The sequence below is a fragment of the Dermacentor andersoni genome, chromosome 9 (genome assembly GCF_023375885.2).
Source record: "Dermacentor andersoni chromosome 9, qqDerAnde1_hic_scaffold, whole genome shotgun sequence".
NCBI classification, from domain to species: Eukaryota; Metazoa; Arthropoda; class Arachnida; order Ixodida; family Ixodidae; genus Dermacentor; species Dermacentor andersoni.
Genome location: NC_092822.1, coordinates 26,115,133 through 26,137,290, shown reverse-complemented (window position 1 = coordinate 26,137,290; position 22,158 = coordinate 26,115,133). Strand labels below are relative to the sequence as shown.

Sequence of the window (22,158 nt, the reverse complement as noted above, 5' to 3'; positions counted from 1 at the left end):
TTTTGTTGATTCGTTTGTTTTAATTCGAATGAAAATAAGCCACTGTCTGGAATGAAATACCAAAGAAATATTGAAACTTCAGGAAAAAATTTCTTTATCGTTATAAAGAAACGTGTGCTTAAGCCGCTGGAAACGCTTTGTTTATGAACACATATTCGAGTTGTTTTGTATAAGTGTGTGTACATTGTTGTGTGTTTGCCCTTCGAACATTTTTCTGAGCTTCATCTGTCAACTTGAACAATGTGTAATTCGTATTTCCGCATACTATAGTCTACTTCAAATTTGCATGAAATTTATATAATGTTACAACGTGTCTCGCGTTTATATTTATTCTTTAGTAGACACGGACTAGCCGATAAATCTACGAGTCCGACCACCGTTGTGTATTACATTACTATGCTGTAGACCGATGAGTGAATGAATGAATATCTATAAAGGCGATGGATGCGCCTTTTCACGAAATGGTACTGTTAACTAGAAACGTATTGGTAAGATAAGAAAAGGCGTCAAAGGTATAGGGAATATCTATAGCGGAGCCGAGAACAACAAAGTCCGCACATACACTCCTGGACGCACAAACATTGCAACCAATACAAATACAAAAGGCGAGGACAAGTTGCACCACACAGAATACAGCGTTCGGAACACGTACGCGAGGTCACGAGGCGGCGGTCGTACAGATGAACGTGCGTGCAGATGACGAAAATGCACATTGCATGATACGTGCTCGCAAAAAACGGTCAAAAGCAGGCTTCACCGCAGAAGCCGCTGAAAGATTAGCTTGACACACGCATCAGACAAGCGCATTCATTCATTCATTCGTTAGTTCGTTCTCGGCCCCTAAGTTTCGTCGTATCACCGTAACAAACTCCCGGCTGCTTCTTGTACTGTCACCCGAAACATTTAAGTTCATAAGTTCATATATACTACGCAACAATCTTCTCTATTAAGCACCCAATCTGGATGACTCACGAGTGAATCGTCCACATCGAACAAAGTTATGCAGATGCAAAGCACATGTTGGCGTCTATGTGAGTCGGAGCTTCTGAGAAGCGGTTATTTGAATGCCACACAGCTAACCGTGACGCGTGCAACTGTGTTTATTTTGATCATGTGCAGTGTGTAATTTCACACAATGTTCATATTTATAGACCGCAAAGGTCACTGTGTTTATGCACTAGCTAAGCCGAAATGCAAACTCCAATTTAGACGGATACGCAGAGTGGAGACTTCTTCGCAGCGGTTCCACGAAGAACGCGAAGGCGACGTGTGACGCTTACCCGCCGGGGTTGCTTGTTGGGCTGCTAAGCACGAGGTCACGGGATCGAATCCCGGCCACGGCGGCCCCATTTCGATGGGGGCGAAATGCGAAAACACACCCATGCACTTAGATTTAAGTGCACGTTAAAGAACCCCAGATGATCCAAATTTTCCGGAGTCCCCCACTGTAAGGCGTGCCTCATAATCAGAAAGCGGTCTCGGCACGTAAAACCCCATAAGTTAATGTACGACGCTAGTCGAGGCAACAATGGGGATTACAGGCGTACGTACAGAGAAGTACGATATCTGTCTAGCTGCGTTAAATGGTTCTATACCTCTTGCGTCGCAGTGGCACATACCAATTCTGGAGGATTGGCACGGAATATGCGCGCACCAAATGGCTAGATAGAATTGAATTTTTATTCTCCTTGAACAAATACACAAGGAAGGAGTAGCCACAAAAAGCTACTGAGATTAGTAGCTTGACGAGGTGGCTGCCCCTTTACACAGCAGCAGCAGCAGTTATTAAAAAATTTTCATACAAATGACTGCTTTTACACATATGTCCGGACAATGATCGCACAAGGGAGCATAAGCATCTTGCAAAATACAAAGGAAAGCTTCACATTAATGAGCAAATACAAGAAAATATATAAATAAATGCATCATAGTTCACAGATACTGATCTCGCATTGAGTTTTTTTTTTTTTTTTTGACAACTCTGGCACATCTGTGACAACTGAGACACAAGAAAAGAAATAGTCTACACCGAAGAATCCGTTGAATATAATGCGTCGTTTCCATTACGAGGTACGCGTGCTTTAGAGACACCTGTGAGCCAATATTATATGCGCAGGGCCTACGTAGTTAACAGCGCTTGAACAGGGAATATCGCTGCAGCGAACATCACGACAAGGGGACTCAATTGCGTTCAGGGCAGCGACTGCGTCACTTCAGATGAACTTCCCTCAGGTTTTAGGTAGGAATTTATTTTTTTGATTACTCAAAGTACAAGCGCGCTCACCGCCACATACATTGCGAGTCGGCATTTATACGGTTAATACAAACCCGTTAGCTAGTGCACATATATTGACAAATGTATCTATCTATTGACAAATATATCTGCCGACAAACCGATGCCAGCGGTAGCAGTAGCACATGTTGTGGGGCTAGTTGGTTCATAGCTTTCAAAAGATGAAGCGCCGACAGAGACAGTGCACTAAGAACAAAGACAGGACAAGGCGCTTCCTGTCGCCTTGTCCTGTCTTTGTTCTTTCTTGGGGTGCCGTCTCTGCTGGCGCTTCATCTTTTGAAACCCAGCCGTAGAACATGGGGTATGGGGGAGGGGAAAGGCGGGGGGGGAAGGGGCACATAGGTTAAAGCAAGCTTCCCTGCATTAATCCGACGGAAACACGCTAGCAATTCTACCCTCCGATCAGCTGCAGCCTACGAGCAGGCACGGCACGAGGAACCTTTTGTCTTTCGAGTACAATCCAATCTCGCTGGACCCAACGCGTACACGGCCGAGTGTTCATCGGCGCGGGCGTTCATCGAGCTCCGATAACGTGACAACTCCCCCATCGAGGGGTCTTTCAGGTGCTACCGCGCCTAGCCCGCAACGAGATTCTTATCGGCGAACCTCGCCGAAAAGATAAGGCCGCGCGAGCCCGCATCCCAGTGTATACGCACGCTGCCGGACTCTTCGGGGGGCGTCTAGCGCGCTCTGCATCAACTGTCCAGCCTGCCGTTGTGTGGCGGGCTTCGCGCGTGCCCAAAATTTGCTCACAGTGCATCTGACGATAGACAGACTATAGCCCTCCCCCCAAATTACCCGCGAAAGCCAGAAGGCTGCACCCTTCAGGAACACACGGATCTGAAAACAGAGGTGAGCTTGAACAAAATGTTTCCTTAACTTTCTTTTTCTTTCGAGCGTGTTCTAGCCGCCACTTTTCGCGCTCTCGGTGTATGTCGAGACTGAAGTGTTCATCAATGCTTTCTCATTATTGTTTTTTTTTTTTTGTTGCTGTTGTTGTTTTTCGTTACCATATTACAGAGTTGATGCGAACCATTGATAATCGATAAGGACGAATCGAATCGTACCCAAAGCCTACAGTGTGAATACGCTTATAAAAGTGCCCATGGAAACGTTTCCCTGGGAATGGGGCTGTCTCGACGAAAAAAAGATAAAGAATAGCGCGAGTGGGCCATCAAAGAGAAGGAGTTAAGGGTTGCGATTTAGAGGAATGTTCGTGTGGTCGGTAAATATCGTAACTAACAGACAACCACAACGGCCACAAATGACAGGAATGTGAAAAGAACTGATGCTTCAGCCGCGGCGGAAAGACTCCTTCACCTTCAAAACAGCTTGGAATAATAAAAAAAAATGGTTGAAAGGTGCATTGCATGTGAGCACTAAGAAAAGACCACAAATTTGCAGCCTGTGAGCCCATCCCAGGCACTAAGGTCACATCGGCCCGCCCACACCCCCCGACACAACGCCCTGAAATGAGTCTACCACACTCTACTAATCACAGGCTAAGTCCCCACATCACTACAGCGGGAGTCGGAAAAGCAGCCTCCCGAGTGTCCGCTTTCCTCGCGCGGCGCTTCTCAATGATGACGAACTTCGAACTTCGATGACGAACTGTAGGAGATGCCTACAACTTCTCCGTTGCTCACACTTTTTTTCTGAGACGAGGCACTCTGGCGAAGAAATAGCCGACATTTCTCCCAGGGCTATAGATCGGCCTGCCGCCAACAGCATAATCTAACTGAATACCAGGACAGAACCAAGACACCCTTCGGAAAGCACGTATTCAGTCAGAGCTGCTTCTATCTGCGAGGGGAACTCACCAGCCCGGACGTTCGAGTTCCCCAATAAAATTATGCAGATCCAACGCGAATTTTGGAATGCCTTTGAAGCAAAGCTTTCGTAAACCGTTTAACGAAATGATATCAATTTGCCCATTTCATTCCAACGTACTTGACGCAATGTAAACAGGTGCCTGCACATGCGCCCTTGCACACCTGTTCCCTCTTCTATTGCCCTTTATTTCTTCATTTGCTCATCGCAATAAGGTAATTGGCGTTGGCAGGATAGGCGTATACGTAAGATTGCGGCCTAAGGATTAGGAAAGTATAGGTGTAGCAAAGTTAGAAAGGTTTGCTTGACTAAAGGAATTGTCCTCTTGATGACGCAATATTCCTTGCAACGAGGATATTTAGGCATCATTTGTTCTCTCGCTGAGTAAGTCAGTATAAAACAAGGCCAGGAGCCTGGACGCTTATACGGGCACTGAGGATGGTAGTGCTGCCCTGAGTGCCACCTATTCGATAAGACAGCAGCAGCAGCACCCACCCAGCTATAAGCCATAGTCGGGAAACTTCGAGAGGGTTTGCAATGTAGCCGTCGCTTTAAAATTATGTATTACGACTACATCTTGATACTGTGCCCACTTCGGCTTAATAATGCTCGTCTTTGCTGTGCAAGGGGCGGTCGGATTTGAATCGAAATAATCAAAAATGCTGCTTGGCAATGAACTGGTCTGCGAGCATAATACTAATTTTAATTTCTTCAACTAAGTGCAACATCAGTTCTGAAATAACATGAAATACAACATGAAATAGTAGGGCTTCTATTCAGTTCTTTAGTCAACAACATTGGGGAGAAGGGTGGGAAGGTTGTAGGGGGAAGATAAGAGATTGGTTGTGAAACACATTTCAGACAAGTACTTACGGTCAACAGAGTTTCTTACAAACATTACTAGAGGTATATACTCTAGCGCAGTGATAATTTTGTCACCATTGGATTATTGGTCAGCACTCGAATTTGCGTTATCTCCGTGTTGGTGGCATCAGATGTTCTTGAGACGTTATCTACTACGCATTATCTTTCGAAGTTCCCGGCCAATCAAGAGAGAGAGAGAGAGAAGGGAAGAAGAAAAGGCAGGGAGGTTAACCAGACTGAGTCCAGTTTGCTACCCTACACGTGGGGAGGGGAATGGGGAGTGAAAGAGAGAGAGAGAGAGCTTAGATGTAGGATGTTTATAGCCGGGCACTCAAGTCTGTTGCCCTCAGGTAGCGAAAAAGCGCTCGAACTGCTTTCTGGGCTAATGAACTGTGAGGCCAGGCTCCCAAGATCTTCGCTTCCGTAAATGGCCTGTCATCCAGTCTATTCAAGGCACAATGGAGAGTCTCACGTTGATTATCGAAGCGAGAACAGTGGCACAGAAGGTGACTGATGGTCTCTTCACACTTGCACTTAGCGCACATTGGTGAATCCGCCATTCCCATGCGATAGCTGTAGGAGTTGGTGAATGCTACTCCTACCCACAGCCGACACAGCAGTGTTGCGTCACGTCGTGGAAGATTCGCTGGTAATTTAAGTTTCAGTGATGGGTCGAGGCTGTATGAACGACACTTAGAGTCCTGTGGTGTATGCCAGTAACTTAACGTGATGGTACGAGCGAGACTACAAAGCTATCTTGCAGCGTCGACTCTCGATAAAGGTACAAGGAGTGTCGGTGAGCCAGCCTGGGCACGTCGGGCAGCGTCATCGGCGAGGTGATTACCAACGATGCCACAATGTCCCGGCAGCCACTGAAATATGATATCATGTCCTCGTTCAGAAGCGCAATGGCAGGTTTCGTTGATTTGTGACACCAGCTGTTCATAATTGCCATGTCGTAAACTTCGCAAGCTCTGGAGGGCTGCTTTCGAGTCACAAAATATTGCCCATTTGTTGGGCGGTTCTTTTTCAATATATTCGACAGCAGCGCGAAGAGCGGCCAGTTCGGAACCTGTAGATGTCGTTACGCGTGAAGTCTTAAACTTGATGACGACCGATTGAGATGGTAGAACAACGGCGCCCGTAGAATTTTCCGAGACCGAACCATCCGTGTAAACATGGATTCGGTTAGCGTATGAACGATGCAAAAGTTCCAGTGTGATCTGCTTGAGAGCCGCGGTGGTCAGGCTAGCTTTCTTCACTATTCCTGGAACAGCAATTCACTATTCCTGGCCAATCGAAATTTTTCTTAACGCAGCGAGGTAATTAGACTCTACCGACGGGTGCAAACAAGGCGAATTGTTGGATTTATAACTCAATATTAAGCCGAAGGTCGTCAGTCGGCAACGTCACTACGCCGCTTGAAGTCAAGAGGACTAAGTTTAGGCAAACCCACAGAACACTGCTCATCTCTGTCTCATATTGACCAAACCGCCAAACTTGCAGGTCCAGTAGACACCAGCGATATCTGGCGTTCTTTCTAATGATTTTCGTAGAAAACTCTTAAGCTGCGATCCGCTCCAATGTCACGTCAATAATCTCGGCCTCATATACCCACTGCTCACCCGCGTCGTGAAGAATAACGAAGCACAATAAGACCAGCATGATGACAATAATGTAGACCTTGCAGTAATTTGCAGTCGCCCACCGATATATATGAAAAGAGCGAAACATTTAAAACTTCAATTCTACAAACGCCTCACCGGCAAGGCCTAAATTCGGAGGTTTTACAAAACACTCGAAATCAACTGGTGACAGAAATAGTTTAAACGAAAGTTGAACATGTCAGCCCTGCTATTGCTACTGAGACTTGCTACAAACAAATGAAGCCAGGGTCCTAAACAGTGAACGATTATACATGTGTTTTAGTTGTCGATCAATTACTTTCGTCTGGTAATAATCGGCCACCCTAATGAATTGCATTCTTGAACTAAGTTGTGATGGTAATCGGCTACCTTTGTTCCGTAACACGTGCAGGTCTGGTGTTGACAAAATTATCGCAGAAACCATCGACGAAGATCGATAAGTGTCAGCGATGGCTTTCTCGCATGCCCTGTAGCTTATCCCCACACCAGGTGTGAATCACAAGCGCTTACGGGCGCTTCATCATATACACGAAGTGGCAATCTCGCCACCAGCCAAGATGCCGAATGGCGTCATGACACAGTGTACATTGTTATAGGCACACCACCCCAGCTGAAACTCCGTAGCAAACCAGCACTATCTTTAACGTATCCTGGCTGCAACTTTGTCGCACTGGTTATCCGTCAAGCAACCGTACTTGATGCGGAGGAGTATGTTGTGAACGTGGCGCTATCTATTGAATATATTTAAGGCTGCATACTCCTTGTGTCTTGCCGGCACATTCACTCTGGGGGGAGGGGACGGGGGGGGGGGGGGGGGGGTCGGCCAAGAATGAGCACATTTCAGTCTCATTCACGCAGTGCCGATGTCTCCTGTTTGGGCACATCCCCAGTTGCCGACTCTTGAGAATTCGTCGACACTCGAGAGCACTGTCCTTTTTTCTGCATTTGACCCATCAATTAGGTTGCGAAACCTACCGGAGATTACTGAGAAAGATACATCGTGTTCATGACGAGTAAGTGAGAAATAAAATAAGCGGTACCAGTGTTTTGTAAACTGGTCCCATTGTGCCTGTGAAGCGGATACTATTGCTTAACTACCCACCACACTTAACTACACCAAATACTTTTTGGATAGATCTTTTGGCAAAACCTTAAGCACTCGAACGGTTACACGTAAAGTGATATTTCATGTTCGTACGATTTAGGCAATATAACATGCGTAGTTAACTGTCACATCTGCTTTTTTTGATGTGGAATTGCCTATATGTAAATATTGTCCTTTCGATTTCCTGAAACTTATCGATCTTTGCCAAGTTCAGCCCAAAAATTATAAAGGAAACCTTGAAGCTACAAATTAGTACTTCGCTTCCAACATTTGTTTGAATTGAGATCTTTCTCTTAAACGCAGCAGATTTCTTTGATACGCTAGTGAGCGCGTTTCCACATATCACGTGTGTTTGGCTAGGGAAGTCAGTGTTGGCTCAGAGCTTAAGGTCACACTGACAGTAGCGACAGGTGCAACAACAGAATCAGCGCGACAACAGTGATACAGGTAAAACAAAGCACGCTACAAGGTTAAAACATGGCCGGTGTTTAATAAACACAAGACGAAAAAAAAAGCAAATTTTTCCTGAAAGGACATAGGAATGTTCGAATATGGAATCGGGTATTAGAGAGCGAAGGCGAGTTGATAACGTTAGGGCTGGCACTAAAAAAAAAAAATTCTTTTTAAAGTCAACACGAATTTCCGTTCGGCTCCGCACCACTTTCTGTCCACATCGCATCGCCCAGCGATTAATGCACATCGATATCGGAGGCCATGCTTTGCCGTGCTGCAAACGCAGGAAGCGATGAGGCGACGTCATAGCCACCATGTTTTGGACATCGCTCACAATGAGGGGCGCAATCTAAGGGAACGCGGCATTATTTTTCTTTTGAACGAGGAAGGTAACAGTTCCAAATGTTATACTGAACGATCCGGATCTTAAAATGCGATCTTGCTGAAATATTGGCGCAAAATCAGATAAGCGGCAAGCGCGAACGCTTTCGTGATGCACGTGGACACTTACAGAATAACACCCGCCCCCCCCCCCCCCCCCCCCCTTTGCTCCCCAGATTAACCGTGAAAGTAATGTGTAACCACAATCATTCCCGTTTTGTCTCCTCACCCCCACAATGGCACCGCGCAAAAAAAAATGAGCAAGGTCGAATGAAGGAAAAGATGTGCCGTAAATACTAAGAAGTTTGCAGGGACAATATGGCCACAATGAGTACATGACCGGGGTAGTTGGAGAAGTGTGGGAGAGGCCTTTGCCCTGCAGTGGGCGTAACCATGATGATGATGATGATGATGATGATGATGAAATACTTACCCACCTTACTTTCGCCTCGTAGGAATTTTTTCACTGCCTGTAATGCAATCGGACTATAGAATTCATACCGCTTAGTTTACTGCATTGTCAATACAGAATCCCCTCCTGCCACAGATTAAGCACTGTTTCTCGAAAGTCATTTTCAACAAGAAATATAGCTGTCATTTGTTATCGAGACCTTATACTCTGAAGCAAACGCTTTGTGTTGTAAAGATTCTTCTGGCCTATTTATCGTTTGTCTAATTGTCTGACTCCCTGCATTTCCTAAACGTACTCGTGTTGTTTTCCACACTCATTGTCTATATATGTGAGAAGGCCGCCAAACAGCCTTGTGCTTTGTGTCCTTCTGGTAACTTAATGTATTTTTCCTACGCATGAAATAAAGAACCCTTACTAATTAATTTATTTATTTATTGAAACTACAATTCTCGGAGCGCCACATCGCTTCAGACTTCTGGTCACGGAGTGGACTAAATCTCGCTGATAATTATGACGAAAATAATTTAATATCGAAGACAATAATATTTCTAAACTGCCTTCGAGGTTGCCCAAACGTCGCGTAACATCTGGAGCAGGGCTCGCAGGAAACGGCATTTATATTTCTAAAAAAAGAGGCTAGAAAAACAGAATTGGTGAGTGGCATGCCGGGAGTTCCCGCTTGATCAGCGTGAGCACGACTTGGCACATCAGGAGGCGTGTGAGTGCGATAAGGTATTGTTGAAATACAAGCAGAAAGAAGAAAAAACAAAGGGAAACAAGAGGATGGCAACAGGTATGCGTCTTTCGGCTTATCGAGGATTACCTAAGAACAACAATAACCACTCCACAGGCCATCGCACACATGTTTCTCGAGTCGCGGGTAACATGCTGGACGTCGTCGCTTAACGTTCCACCCCTACAGCGAGATTTGGCTGAGGCACAAAGGTAGCGAGATCAGCGGCACCACCTTCGTAAGTGAGTCGCGAGTTGCACTATGTTCCTAAAGGGCAACTCCGGCGTTTTTTTTTTTTTTTAAAGATATTAGGACACTAACATCTTCAAATGGTATTGATAGTCCTGTCACCGGTAGGGTGGTTGAATTTGCTTAGAAGTTCATCAATAATTTTAAATAACCAATAAACAAGATACCGAAACCGAAACGCGTAGCTGCTTCGTGTGACGTCACAATGAGTCGATGACATCAGATGCTACACTACCATAATGTAAACACGCAGAACGTTTCCCCTTTTGTGCTGCAGAGTGCTGTTAGAGCCGCCTGTACATCGCTGAAAATTACCCATTTTTGCGCATCTCTTACCGACAATATAAATTTTTATCGCACATAGGATTGCAAACAGTTCAGCCGTTGTGGACGAAGTCGCACGAGATAAATGATAATTAGACTGCAGACTTTTCAGTTTACGGAAACTTTTGGGTGCTTGGCCAACAACGTCCTTGCAGAAGAGCGCTTTAAACGCACTAAAGACTTTTGTTGAAGACCGCGGCATTGTTGGACGTTATTAACGCTTTTATTGTTCCCTTCATTTCAATGTCACTGTATATATGCAGGTGTTTGTGAATTATGTTATGTTGACTGTTCTGTTGTGACTGTATGTGATAATGCATTTACACGATGTATGTACCACCCGCTGACTAGACACTGTTATTAAGCGACAGTATCGTTTGTACTTTTGAGACTTTTATCTACGTAACTGTGGATACATTTACCTTGTATATTGCATGTACCATGCGTTTCTAACGTCATAGTCTTCCTGTGAAAACGTTGCGCGATAAGTCCTGGTGCAATCTTGAGCCCTGTATGATGTATGATGGAACCACTCGAGAGATAAGGAGTAGCCGGCGCCTTAAATTGTGCGCCAGCATCTCCTTGCATCATATCAATAAAAAAAATGTAAAAAAAACACGCAGAACGCTTGCTAAACCCGCAGTACATGTGGCGCTAGCGCAAAGAAAGAAAGAAAGAAAGGATGTATGTATGTATGTATGTATGTATGTATGTATGTATGTATGTATGTATGTATGTATGTAGGTATGTATGTATGTATGTATGTATGTATGTATGTATGTATGTACGTATGTATGTATGTTATGAGCGTCCCCTTTGGAACGGGGCGGTGGGTTGCGCGACCAAGCTCTTGCTATTATACTGCCTAATGTCCTACCTAGGTTACATTAACAAAAAAAAAGACTATGAACTCCCACAACCAAATTTTCTGATCCCCTATTGCGAACTTTGCTTTTGTACGTCTCCGTTTTTTGTCATTTCCCTACTTTTCTTCCACCAATCCTCCAATCGCCTCTTCGTGTGACTTCACAAAGAGGCAAAGCTGCAGATGGCTCCTGACGACTCAGAGAGCTCTTACAGATCTTCCGAACTAGACAGCGGCGATTTCGGCGACGATATCAACGACAGTGGTGGTGTAGTCTCTAACGTCACAAACACAGGGTGGCCAGCAAAAAGTTCGGGAACACGCATCCAGTCTTTAAAATTCACATCTTCAGGAAAAAATTACTTGCAACCATATAGTGTTTGGCACAGATAATCAGGGTGCAAAAGAGAAAGTATATTCAAAATTTTATTAAGATCAGTGGACATCGAAATGTCGCCGGAGTTGCCCTTAAAGACGCTGTGTGTAGAATAGTGCCCGCCGAGATACAGTTTCAATATCTGAAGCAATGACGAAAATAACGGTGCTTAAGAGGAAGCGCTTTAGCTGGTGTTTCCTTCCGCCAATCAGACAAACGTGAAAACACCTACGTGTTCTTATTTGGCAACCATGAACTGAACCAATTTTGAAATGAACTTCGTGCACTTAAGGGAGAAACAAATTCTATAGAGCTCATACCAACCGCAGGAAGCAGACTTTAGATGCAGAGCCTCGTAGGTTACGCAAGCGTTGTCGAAAATCGGCAAGTTTTTAAATAAAGATTGAGCCACAGAGTTTTGAAATTTAAACTCTTTACAAAAAGCAGATATTGCACTTCTGATCACCCGCATATGCTAGACAATCTGATTCGGACACGTTATAGATTATGCGAAATTGGTATAATATTTAGGAGGTTTTTGCGAAAGTCATACTAACCCAATGTCATGTTGTTCTTAAAGGTATTTGATTGATTGATTGATTGATTGATTGATTGATTGATTGATTGATTGATTGATTGATTGATTGATTGATTGATTGATTGATTGATTGATTGATTGATTGATTGATTGATTGATTGATTGATTGATTGATTGATTGATTGATTGAACTTAACGTCGGAAAGCAATGCACCCACTATGAGAAACTCCATCATATTGAATCTCCAAAACAGTTTCGACCAACAGCGGTCCTCTCTGTTGTTTCTGTGTTGGCGGTATTACGTCTTGGCTGCAGTAATTGTGTGTTTACGTTTCATAAGGATAATGGTAAGGCTGCCACGCATACCGTGCTATACTGGTGAAAGTCTGAAAATGCTGGTTCTCTCCTACTCGCCGGTATTATCCGCAGGGCCATGAGGAGCCTGGTGTGCGTAGCGCAGGCGTTGCTGTTAGGCCTCGTCTGGATTCACGGCTCACACGCTGCCTGCCAACTGACCGTGCCAAAAGGATTTTTACGTGAGTGCGCACTTCACCGGTTACTCTGCACTGCTTCACCCGAGATAGCGAGCCGTAATTGCAGGTTGCAACCTCGTTTCTGGCGATACCTTGTCTGAAGGCTCCGTATTTCATATGTGCCTCCGAGATCCGTAGCCGCGGAATATTTCACCTGCGTTAGATAGTTATACACTGAATGTTCGCGCTCGCTCGTTTCACACCGTCAGAAGCCTCCATCTCGTGTGTCGCATCTTTAATCACGAAAAAAAAAAAACAGGAAACGCGGATGAGAACGCAAGTGTGTGAGAACGAATCTCGGAGGAAACAGCTGTCATTCGTCGAGTGCGCGCTAGACGTCGTCGCAATAAAGTGCCGCAGAAAACACAGAGGTTTCACCAAGGCGCGTAGGATACCTGCGGATTGTTACCGCGGGTTCGTCAGTCTGAATCTGAAGCGGCAGTTAGAAGAGCACGTATCGTCAGCGGAACCACATGCAAGGGACACCCAAACTTGCTATCAGAAGTCATTTGAGTGACAGTTTTACGCACGAAGCCTGTCATTTTGTGAACAAATACATAAAGTGTATGGTGAATTACCCAGGGTGCTTACCGATAGGCTGATAGCACACTTCCGTATGTCACGAATGCCCAAACGGACTCCATTGTACGCAAGAAAAGCTCAGCTGCAAAAGATGCTTTCTTATGCGGACGATGCGCTAAACGAATCGGAGTAACTTTAGGCGTCGATGCTTTGGTCCGGTAAATACCGCAGAATCTTGACGGGCACTTGAACCAAGTAAAGCATAGAGGAATAGCTTTCAGGGTGTCTGTCAGAGAAAGCAATAACACAATAATGCGCTTTTACATTTTTCGTCATAAACCTTGACATTTACGCACCAAATAGTCGAACATCATACCTTGCCGAAAAAGTGCTTGGTTTGTATAACGTGTATAATAATTTTAGCAAATGTTTTTGTTCGCCTTTACATTTTTCACAGCAGAAAATGGAAAGAAAAGTGTAAGACAACTCACTGTGTGCGGGAGTTCAACCCACAACATCCGCTTGACACACGCAGTACTCTTCAAATTGAGATAGCGAAACGATGAAACATAATGCCCGTGCTGAGAAAGGCTAACGAAATCTGTTATTGTGTTAGATTGCGGCACGCATGAACTATCACGATGTCTGTGACGCATTCAAATATGCAGCGAGCCCTCTGATAGAAGAGCTCTGAGATATTCAGATCGTGGAGTCGCATTGGGAGAGGGAGAGAGAACACTTTACTGCCCAGAAAGGTTCATTTATCTGCATTCTCCCTTCAAGAACCACTAAGGGCAGTCGCTACGCATTGTGTGCTAGATAACGTTGAATCACCTTTTTATAATAACTTCGTGCCTATCTGTGCTGAGCTTGAGAAACGCCCCGCATGGATAAGTGCCGCGCGCATGTTATCTGAGAATCCACGATAACGATATTGAGAAAATTTTACCGCGATGTCGTGCGAACGAACAGTCATTCAGATTTTACGCCAAGTTGAACAGTGTCATGTAACACATTAACTTCGCATTCCATACTGACGTCCGCCTACAAATAAGAACATTGCGTTTTGCGCTATGTTTTTCTTAGCTTCGTTTGTTGTTATCGTCCATTTCAATACGCGTGTCATTTTCACTGCATGAAAAACATAACCTCTCGTCTCTCGTTCCTGTTTGCAGAGACGCCTTATCCGGACGTCAGAAAAATGTTCCAGTATGGCTACAAACTGACTGCAGAAGCGAACAACGTAACCGAGGTAATGTAAGGTCCTTGTGAGGGACCTCGACGTTTATTTGTGCGTATCGGCGTAAATAAAAAAGATAAACCTAATGGCAGGCTACCCTCTAAGGTGGCAGACACACTTGCATCTGTAACATTGAATTTATCAGTTGTCGCAAATATGCAAGTGAAATTCAATTTCTATATTCATTAAGGCTTATCCACTTCTGTCTTGGTCAATCACCTATAGCAGATATGAGCAACACGTTGAGGGGACAACAAAAACAACAACATAAGCAGCACCAGTACCAAAAGCCCCATCCGCAGTGTAGCTCTCCACATCCTCTCCAAAGGCTCATTTTTCCTATCTATCTATCTATCTATCTATCTATCTATCTATCTATCTATCTATCTATCTATCTATCTATCTATCTATCTATCTATCTATCTATCTATCTATCTATCTATCTATCTATCTATCTATCTATCTATCTATCTATCTATCTATCTATCTATCTATCTATCTATCTATCTATCTATCTATCTATCTATCTATCTATCTATCTATCTATCTATCTATCTATCTATCTATCTATCTATCTATCTATCTGCTTTTACAAGTATTTAAGCGAAGCTGTTAGCCTATACTTGGTCGGGATAGTTGGTCGCATGGGCAACCTTTGCTCACACAAAGATGTGAGCCGTTCCCCCGGACAGTGAAAAGAAGCGGTAAGCACACAGTGTGCTGCTCCTCCAAGAGGCATTACATGACGTCATCAGGTGACATGCCGAAGAGGTCATTGGGTGACGTCACATTTGAAATGATGACGTCATCACAGGACGTCATCAGGTGATATCGTGACGTGACGATGCCGTTATCTCGTAACGTAAGCTTTGACGTGATGATGCCATCACGCGACCTTTGGTGAGATCACGCCATCACGCGACGTTCGATGCGATGACATAATCACGTTTCATCATCATGTCAAATCTGACGTCACCATTTCGTCACAAAGGTTTTGGCACCATCGGATATTAACGCCGGATTTTTCGCTTGATGGGCCATATAATGATTTCGTATTTATAAGGCATACCCCCCTCAAATTGTAATGGCGGTTTTCCACAGCTTCGCTGTGCATCCACTTTCGCATGACCGGGATGGTGAGTGATTTTTTACATCGAAGCTTTTATAGCCAGCCGATTCGTCCGTCCATCTGTCTATCGCCTGTACGCCGAAAACTCCTCTGGCGCAACCCATGCGCATGTGCGAAAAAAAAAATAAAAAAGAGAGACACGCGATTGGTTGCACCAGTACTGACGTCGTTGATCTCCGTCGCAGCCGAGCGCGCGCGCGCAGCAGTTTCTCTCCGGCTCGGAAATGGGTAGCCCAGGCGTCGTATACGTACTCCTGAGGAGCAGGCAACTTTCGATCAGCAACGCCGCGAGCAGAACCGGGAACATGCTCGTCTACACCATGCGGATGCTGTAGCACGGGCACAAGAACAGGCTCGTGCAGCCGAGCACAAGCAGCAACTGTGTACCGAGGATCCGGCAGTCTAGCAAGCCGTCGTTTAATTTACCGTCGGGATTAATCCAGTGATAAAGAACTGGGCCGCACGTTTCAGCTTCGCTCATTAACTATCAGTACGGAGTGCTCGGGCGGTGATTTTTTGTCTTTACAAGTAGGGACAAATGGAGGCTCATAATAAAATAAAATCTAGCTAAATTTGAAATTTTCTCACTCAATTGCCTACACGTTTCAGAAGAGTGGAATTTTGAACCGATTGGTGATGCTTATTCGAGTACGGTGAAGTGCGAAAGGCGAGACAAAGTGATGATGAGCAAAACGAGGGGACAAAGTGGGGCGAGACAGACGGGACAAGCACTTGACCAACTGTCTTGCCTCACATTGTCTCCTCTCTGTCCGTACTCAAATATGCATCCTGGATGTTCATGCTACCTGGTTAGGTAATGTCTCGGAGATAGGTGGCTACACTGGCTGTGGGTCCGTGGTTCTGATTACAGTGCTGAAGAGAGTTGTATCCTGGTTAATTTACCTGACTCCTTAACGCACTGTGTAAGGATACACATAAAACAACTTCTTCAGACTTCATAGAATGAAACAGAAAGAAAATCTTACGCATTTACCTTGAATATGTGCAATGAAATACATAGCGATCGTAGCTCTGTAACTTGTTTTTAGGGTATTTATTTTTCTTGAGGAATGTAAGGTGGCCCCTCGTCACATACAACGCAGAAAGTTCGTAAACAAGTTATTTTGACAGTATTTACATCTAAAAATCGGTGCAGAAAAAGAGACAAGGTGTTTGCCGGCTGTTTATCAGCCTAGTGTAATGTTTTAATCTATAAAGCCATCGCGGTAGTCTTGTGAGGGAAGCAATAATAGGCTGTATCATATTTAATGCAGCATGTAGTTATGGACTGTTTTCTGAAAGGTAGACATTTGTTTCCTCGCGAGAATAAAAATCTGGATGCAAATGTGTAATATTTTACAGCCTACACTGTTTCTTAATACGAGCACTGTAATGAAAAAAAAAACTAAATTCTAAAGTTTTACGTGCCAACACCACGATCTGGTTACGAGGCACGCCGTAGTGGGGGACTGCGGAAATTTGGACCACCTGGGGTGCCTTTAACGTGCACCTAAATCACGCGTACGCGAGTGTGTTTTCGCATTTCGCCCTCATCGAAATGCGGCCGCCATGGCCGCATTTCGACGAAAATGAAAATTCTAGCAGCGGTGTTACGTTAACCGTAGCATGGGGTGCGCCTTGTTTCGAGAGCTAATGGCAACAGCAGCAACAACAAGGAACCCTCGGAGGAAGAGGAAGAAGGCATTCTCTTGGCTTGCATGTTAAACGCGTCAAGAAGAACAAAAGGAACAACAACAAAAGCACGAACAACAATAACGACGAGGACGATAGTGTCAGTCTACCAAACACTACACAAAGCAAACATTCACATAAAAGGAAGGTTTTAAAGGTTTCTGGCCCACATAATGGGGCTACCAATTGGTCAAGCAAACATAGCGTCATGAACTCTTAAATAAATGTGTACTACGCGGAACTACAAGAAATGAGCTGCATTTTTGCAACAATGATTCAAGCTTTTTTTTTTTCGATGGCTCAGGTACTTTTTCCAGGTTTTGTGGAATTCCAATGCTTTCTCTGTTTACAGTCACAAAATATATCCAAAACTACATTGTGTATCGCGTGTGACCCGCGATTGCCTTCTTGCATAGCAAAAAATGCACCCGTGACTGCATTGTCTGTATCGCGTATAACACGGGACAACTCTCCTCGGGAACTGACAACCATGCGTTTTTTTCAAAAACGGAGGTTTTGTTGGCCATTTCTGGTCAAATCAAAGGCTTGCCTAATTCTTCTTTCACAAGTTAATCAAAATTCATGCAGTAATTAGGTGGTTGATTACCTGTTGTCCTGCGCTTAATGTTACTGAGTGGCCCAATACTATCCTTCTTAAGATGCCTTCGTACAAAATGGAAATAAAATCGCTCCCTATTCACACGGAGAACACTTTCCATTTTCTATTCACGTGACAGGATTTCTTAGCCGAATGTATTTCTTGGCTTATCCACTGGAACTTTTTCATATACATAATTTTTCACCGCGACGTATCTGACTGCACCTTCTTTTGACGTGTTTTTTTTTTCCTTTGCTTTAGAAAAACACGTATCACGCCACAGAGTACTACGACGCGCAGAATAAGGAAGGCTACCTCAACGTTTACAGCGGAAACCAACCAATCGAAGTCTACTACAGCCACCGCTCTAACGAGGCCTTTTTCTACACAGGTGCATATTACTTGATTTTTTTCCCGACTACATTCGTGGTGAGTTTATGAATTTGTTCGTTCGTGCGTGTGTGCGGTTTTTCTCTTTTCCCTCTGTCAAAGTGCGCTTTCGGTGTGCCATCATTGCTTTTAATAAAAGGAAGCAATCAAACGATCGATCGATCAGTTTATTTATTTATTTATTTATTTATTTATTTATTTATTTATTTATTTATTTATTTATTAAATGCCACATATACGTTTGAGTCCAAGTGTGTGGGTTGAACCCCACCGATAAAACAAATCGATTTTAACTGCACCGGTCATTTCACGAGGACCAGCCGCTGAGCCATGCTCTCCCTCCAAGGAAGAATAGTGCCGCCTCTCCTTTATGCGGCTTAGCTTCTCTCTCTCTCTCTCTCTCTCTCTCAGATTCCGGCTGCAACTGCTATTCAACTTATTTAATGTAACGTCGAAAGCAGTCAAATTTGAATTGATTGATTGATTGATTGATTGATTGATTGATTGATTGATTGATTGATTGATTGATTGATTGATTGATTGATTGACACCTGGTTTCCGGAATACTGCGTGGCTTGAGGCCTCTAGCCCTGCAGACGACTATACTGCCTACGATTACGAAGGAGAGGAATTATCGAAGGGGGGAGAAGGAGATTCCTAACTGCCTTCAAGGTTGCCGAGACGACGCGTAAGATCTTGAGCAGCGATTACAGGGGAAAAAAATGCATTCTGTTTCTTAAACACACACAAAACAGCGTCGGTGATCGGTTTCCCGCGAGTTCCCGCGTGACCGTGTACGCGAGAGCACAACTTGGCACAGCAAGAGGCATGTGCGTGTGATAAGATAACGTCTAATTGCTATGAGAATAAAAACAAAACAAACAGGAACACAATAGGATGGCGGCGTGAGTATGCCTCTGAACTTATCGGCCTAAGAACGATGATAACCACCCTACAATTAATCGTGGGTGTGCTGCTTGAGTTCCGGGAAACGGCCGGACGTTGCGTGTTCCGCCCATGGATGGAATTCCCTGCGCTGAAAAGTTCGCGAAATCATTTGCGACACGTTCTCCGTGACAGTCGTGCTTGCTCTGCCCTCTCATGGTGTCGTGTGTACATCTGTACCCGCCGAGCTGCCGCTTGTATATCTGGAGGGATAACGAAAATAAGGATGCGTAAGAGCAAGCTTTAGCTCGGGTTTGCCTACGCATGTACGTACGCGAGAAGCGCGTACATTCTTTCGTTAGGCAAGAGCCAAAGAAATGTTTCGCTTTAAATCTTCCTGCAGCGCGAGCCACTGTTGGGTAGATCGATTTATCGATCAATCAATCAATCAGTCTATCTATCAACATCTATGCACATCTATCTATCTATCTATCTATCTATCTATCTATCTATCTATCTATCTATCTATCTATCTATCTATCTATCTATCTATCTATCTATCTATCTATCTATCTATCTATCTATCTATCTATCTATCTATCTATCTATCTATCTATCTATCTATCTATATCTATCGATCTATATCTATCGATCTATATCTATCTATCTATCTATCTATCTATCTATCTATCTATCTATCTATCTATCTATCTATCTATCTATCTATCAGTCAATCCAATCAGTCCGACCAATCCAGTCATTTCAATGTCATCTATTGAAGCAAACAGACAGAGGAGCGGCGAATAAAATCTGCGGTTCGGCAGCTTGAGGAGTCCGCATGCCCCCATCACGAGGTTCCACAGCAGCAAAGACATAATTAGAGATGACACCAAAAAGAAAACGCATGATTGGAGATCACGCCAACAAAGTAACAAAGTAACAAATATAGTGCGGCAATGCAGGAAGTATCTCAACTATGGAATTTATACTCTCCTGTTAACAACAACATGTGGAGCCCTCTCAAGAAATGCGATTCTTGTCTCGACTACGGCAATGTACCAAGCGAGCCTGGCGTTACGTCCAGCCGACAAGGACAGTAATGTCGGCGTGGCATCTAAATGTGCCAGGACTACAGAATAATGCGCCAAACTCAAAGTAAAAGATTTATTTATTTATTTATTTATTTATTTATTTATTTAATTATTTTGCTTCGTGGCATGGCCATTCATAACCACGATCTCCACTTGCGTCGCTCGTCCACGTCGTTCCACTGCTCCCACTGTGTCTGAATCATTTTTTTTTTTTTTTTGTGTGTAACTGCATGGATCCATAACTAGCCTGTGGCTAATGATCCAGACTTTCTCGCATACCAGTCTTGTATGTTGATCATCATCATCATCATCGTTATTATTATTATTATTATTATTATTATTATTACATTACCCTTTCGCATCGACGCAGACTCGCACTGCGAAACGTACTCGCTCGACAACCTTCCCAGTGACATTCAGAAGGTCGCGCTCAAGTGGTCCGACTCCCAGGGCACCTTCACCATCGTCGGCGTCTCGACGCTCTTCATGGCCCCACTCGTCAAGAAAGGCGTCAAAACGGTGAGAACGTGCGGCTCCGCGAATTCGATTGCTGTGCACACGTGCCGAAAGAAGATACAGCGAGTAGTAGCTCGAAAGGACGTATGCGTTGTGATCAATTCTTTGTGTTCTGGTGAACTTTCTTTCGAAAAAAGATCGCCCGTTGCGGATAACGTAATTACAGTCCTGGAGCTGCATTATTCAGGGAGGCGTACGTTGCTTGCATTGGACATCGAAACGCACGTTCAACGAATCAAAACGAGAATCAGAAAGAAGCTGCACGGTTGTGATTATGGCACAAACTGCGATTTACGAATTGTAGGCGGTGCGTTTGCGAGGTGTATCCACCTTGGAATGAATTTCCAGAATGACACTAGTTCGTAGATGCGCGCCATCAAATCTACCCTAAAACTGCACTGTTACTGCGCTTACTTTTTTTACCAAAACGATAGTTTATGCAGGGAAGCATAAAACTAACTGTAACGCCCTCGTATTGTTGTTGTTTATTTTTCACGCTTTGGCAAGTATTTCGAAACTGGTGTCACCCTGGAGATTCATTTCAAGCGTACACCTCTTCCAAATTCGCCGGCTACACAATCCAATTCAAATTCGCCGGTTACAAATAATAAATATTACTAAATAATTTTCTAATTACTTTGCGAGCCATGTTGCAATTTACGAATTGTGGCCGGTGAGTTCACGAGGCGTATCCACTTGGAAATAATGTTCAGGATGACACCATCTTGGAGATATGCATTCTCTAAAGGGTGCGACGAAATACATGCGTGTTCCAGTGACCTTGGGGGGGGGGCTTCAATGCAAGAACCAGCGGTTTGTTAAAAAACTAAGCGCAACAACACGGCTTTTTCCCGCAACTTTGACGTCTAGTATTTCGAAAGCGGTGCCGTTCTCTGTACTCGCTCGAAGTGGGTACACCTTGTAAATTGACTGGCAACAACTCGTAAATTGCGATGTGTGCCGTAAAATATTTAACTAAAACGTTAATGGGCGATTTCGTTTACTAGTCGATTATGCAGTTCCATTTCTCGTACGAATATTGTTCCCCGCTTCGATCAATCCATCTTAAGGACTGCAATTACGCTATCTATATCACAGGTGGTGTTTAAATATTCTGTATGGCCCAAAAACAACAAGAAAAACTCCGTAAGATACATTGGAAATTACTGGGTTAAAGAAACGCCAAACTGAAACGCTAACTCAATTTAATGTAATGAAGTAGTCATTGAAAATTCTATTTTCGATCATTTCACCGTGGTAGGTTGGTTATTATAAGAGAAAAGAAATTTTAAAATTCATCTCTGATTATTGCGTCACAATTTTCTCGCATTGGGGTCGTTGCGGTCCAGCATAAGTTATTGAAACTTCCCAAATCCAGTCTCTGGCTCTTCTAGAACTCAATGTAGTTCATCTTTAGTTGGAATATGTTAGCTACTAAAACGAAAAAGAAACGTGCTAAAGCATTCAAAATCAATGACGTCACCAAAAGCTG

General features: G+C 44.0%; 1 protein-coding gene across 1 annotated transcript in view; it reads left to right on the top strand.

The window, feature by feature from the left end:
• The first annotated feature begins 2,951 nt into the window (after positions 1 to 2,951).
• The window catches only part of LOC126527347 (uncharacterized), a 48,660-nt gene continuing 29,453 nt past the window's right edge, over positions 2,952 to 22,158 (top strand). Inside the window, exons 1-5 of the mRNA XM_050175143.3 lie at positions 2,952 to 3,145; positions 12,500 to 12,606; positions 14,301 to 14,377; positions 18,046 to 18,175; positions 20,521 to 20,669. Coding sequence (XP_050031100.1) covers positions 12,504 to 12,606; positions 14,301 to 14,377; positions 18,046 to 18,175; positions 20,521 to 20,669 — 459 coding nt within the window. The 5' untranslated portion in view covers positions 2,952 to 3,145; positions 12,500 to 12,503. The remainder of the gene's footprint in view (positions 3,146 to 12,499; positions 12,607 to 14,300; positions 14,378 to 18,045; positions 18,176 to 20,520; positions 20,670 to 22,158) is intronic.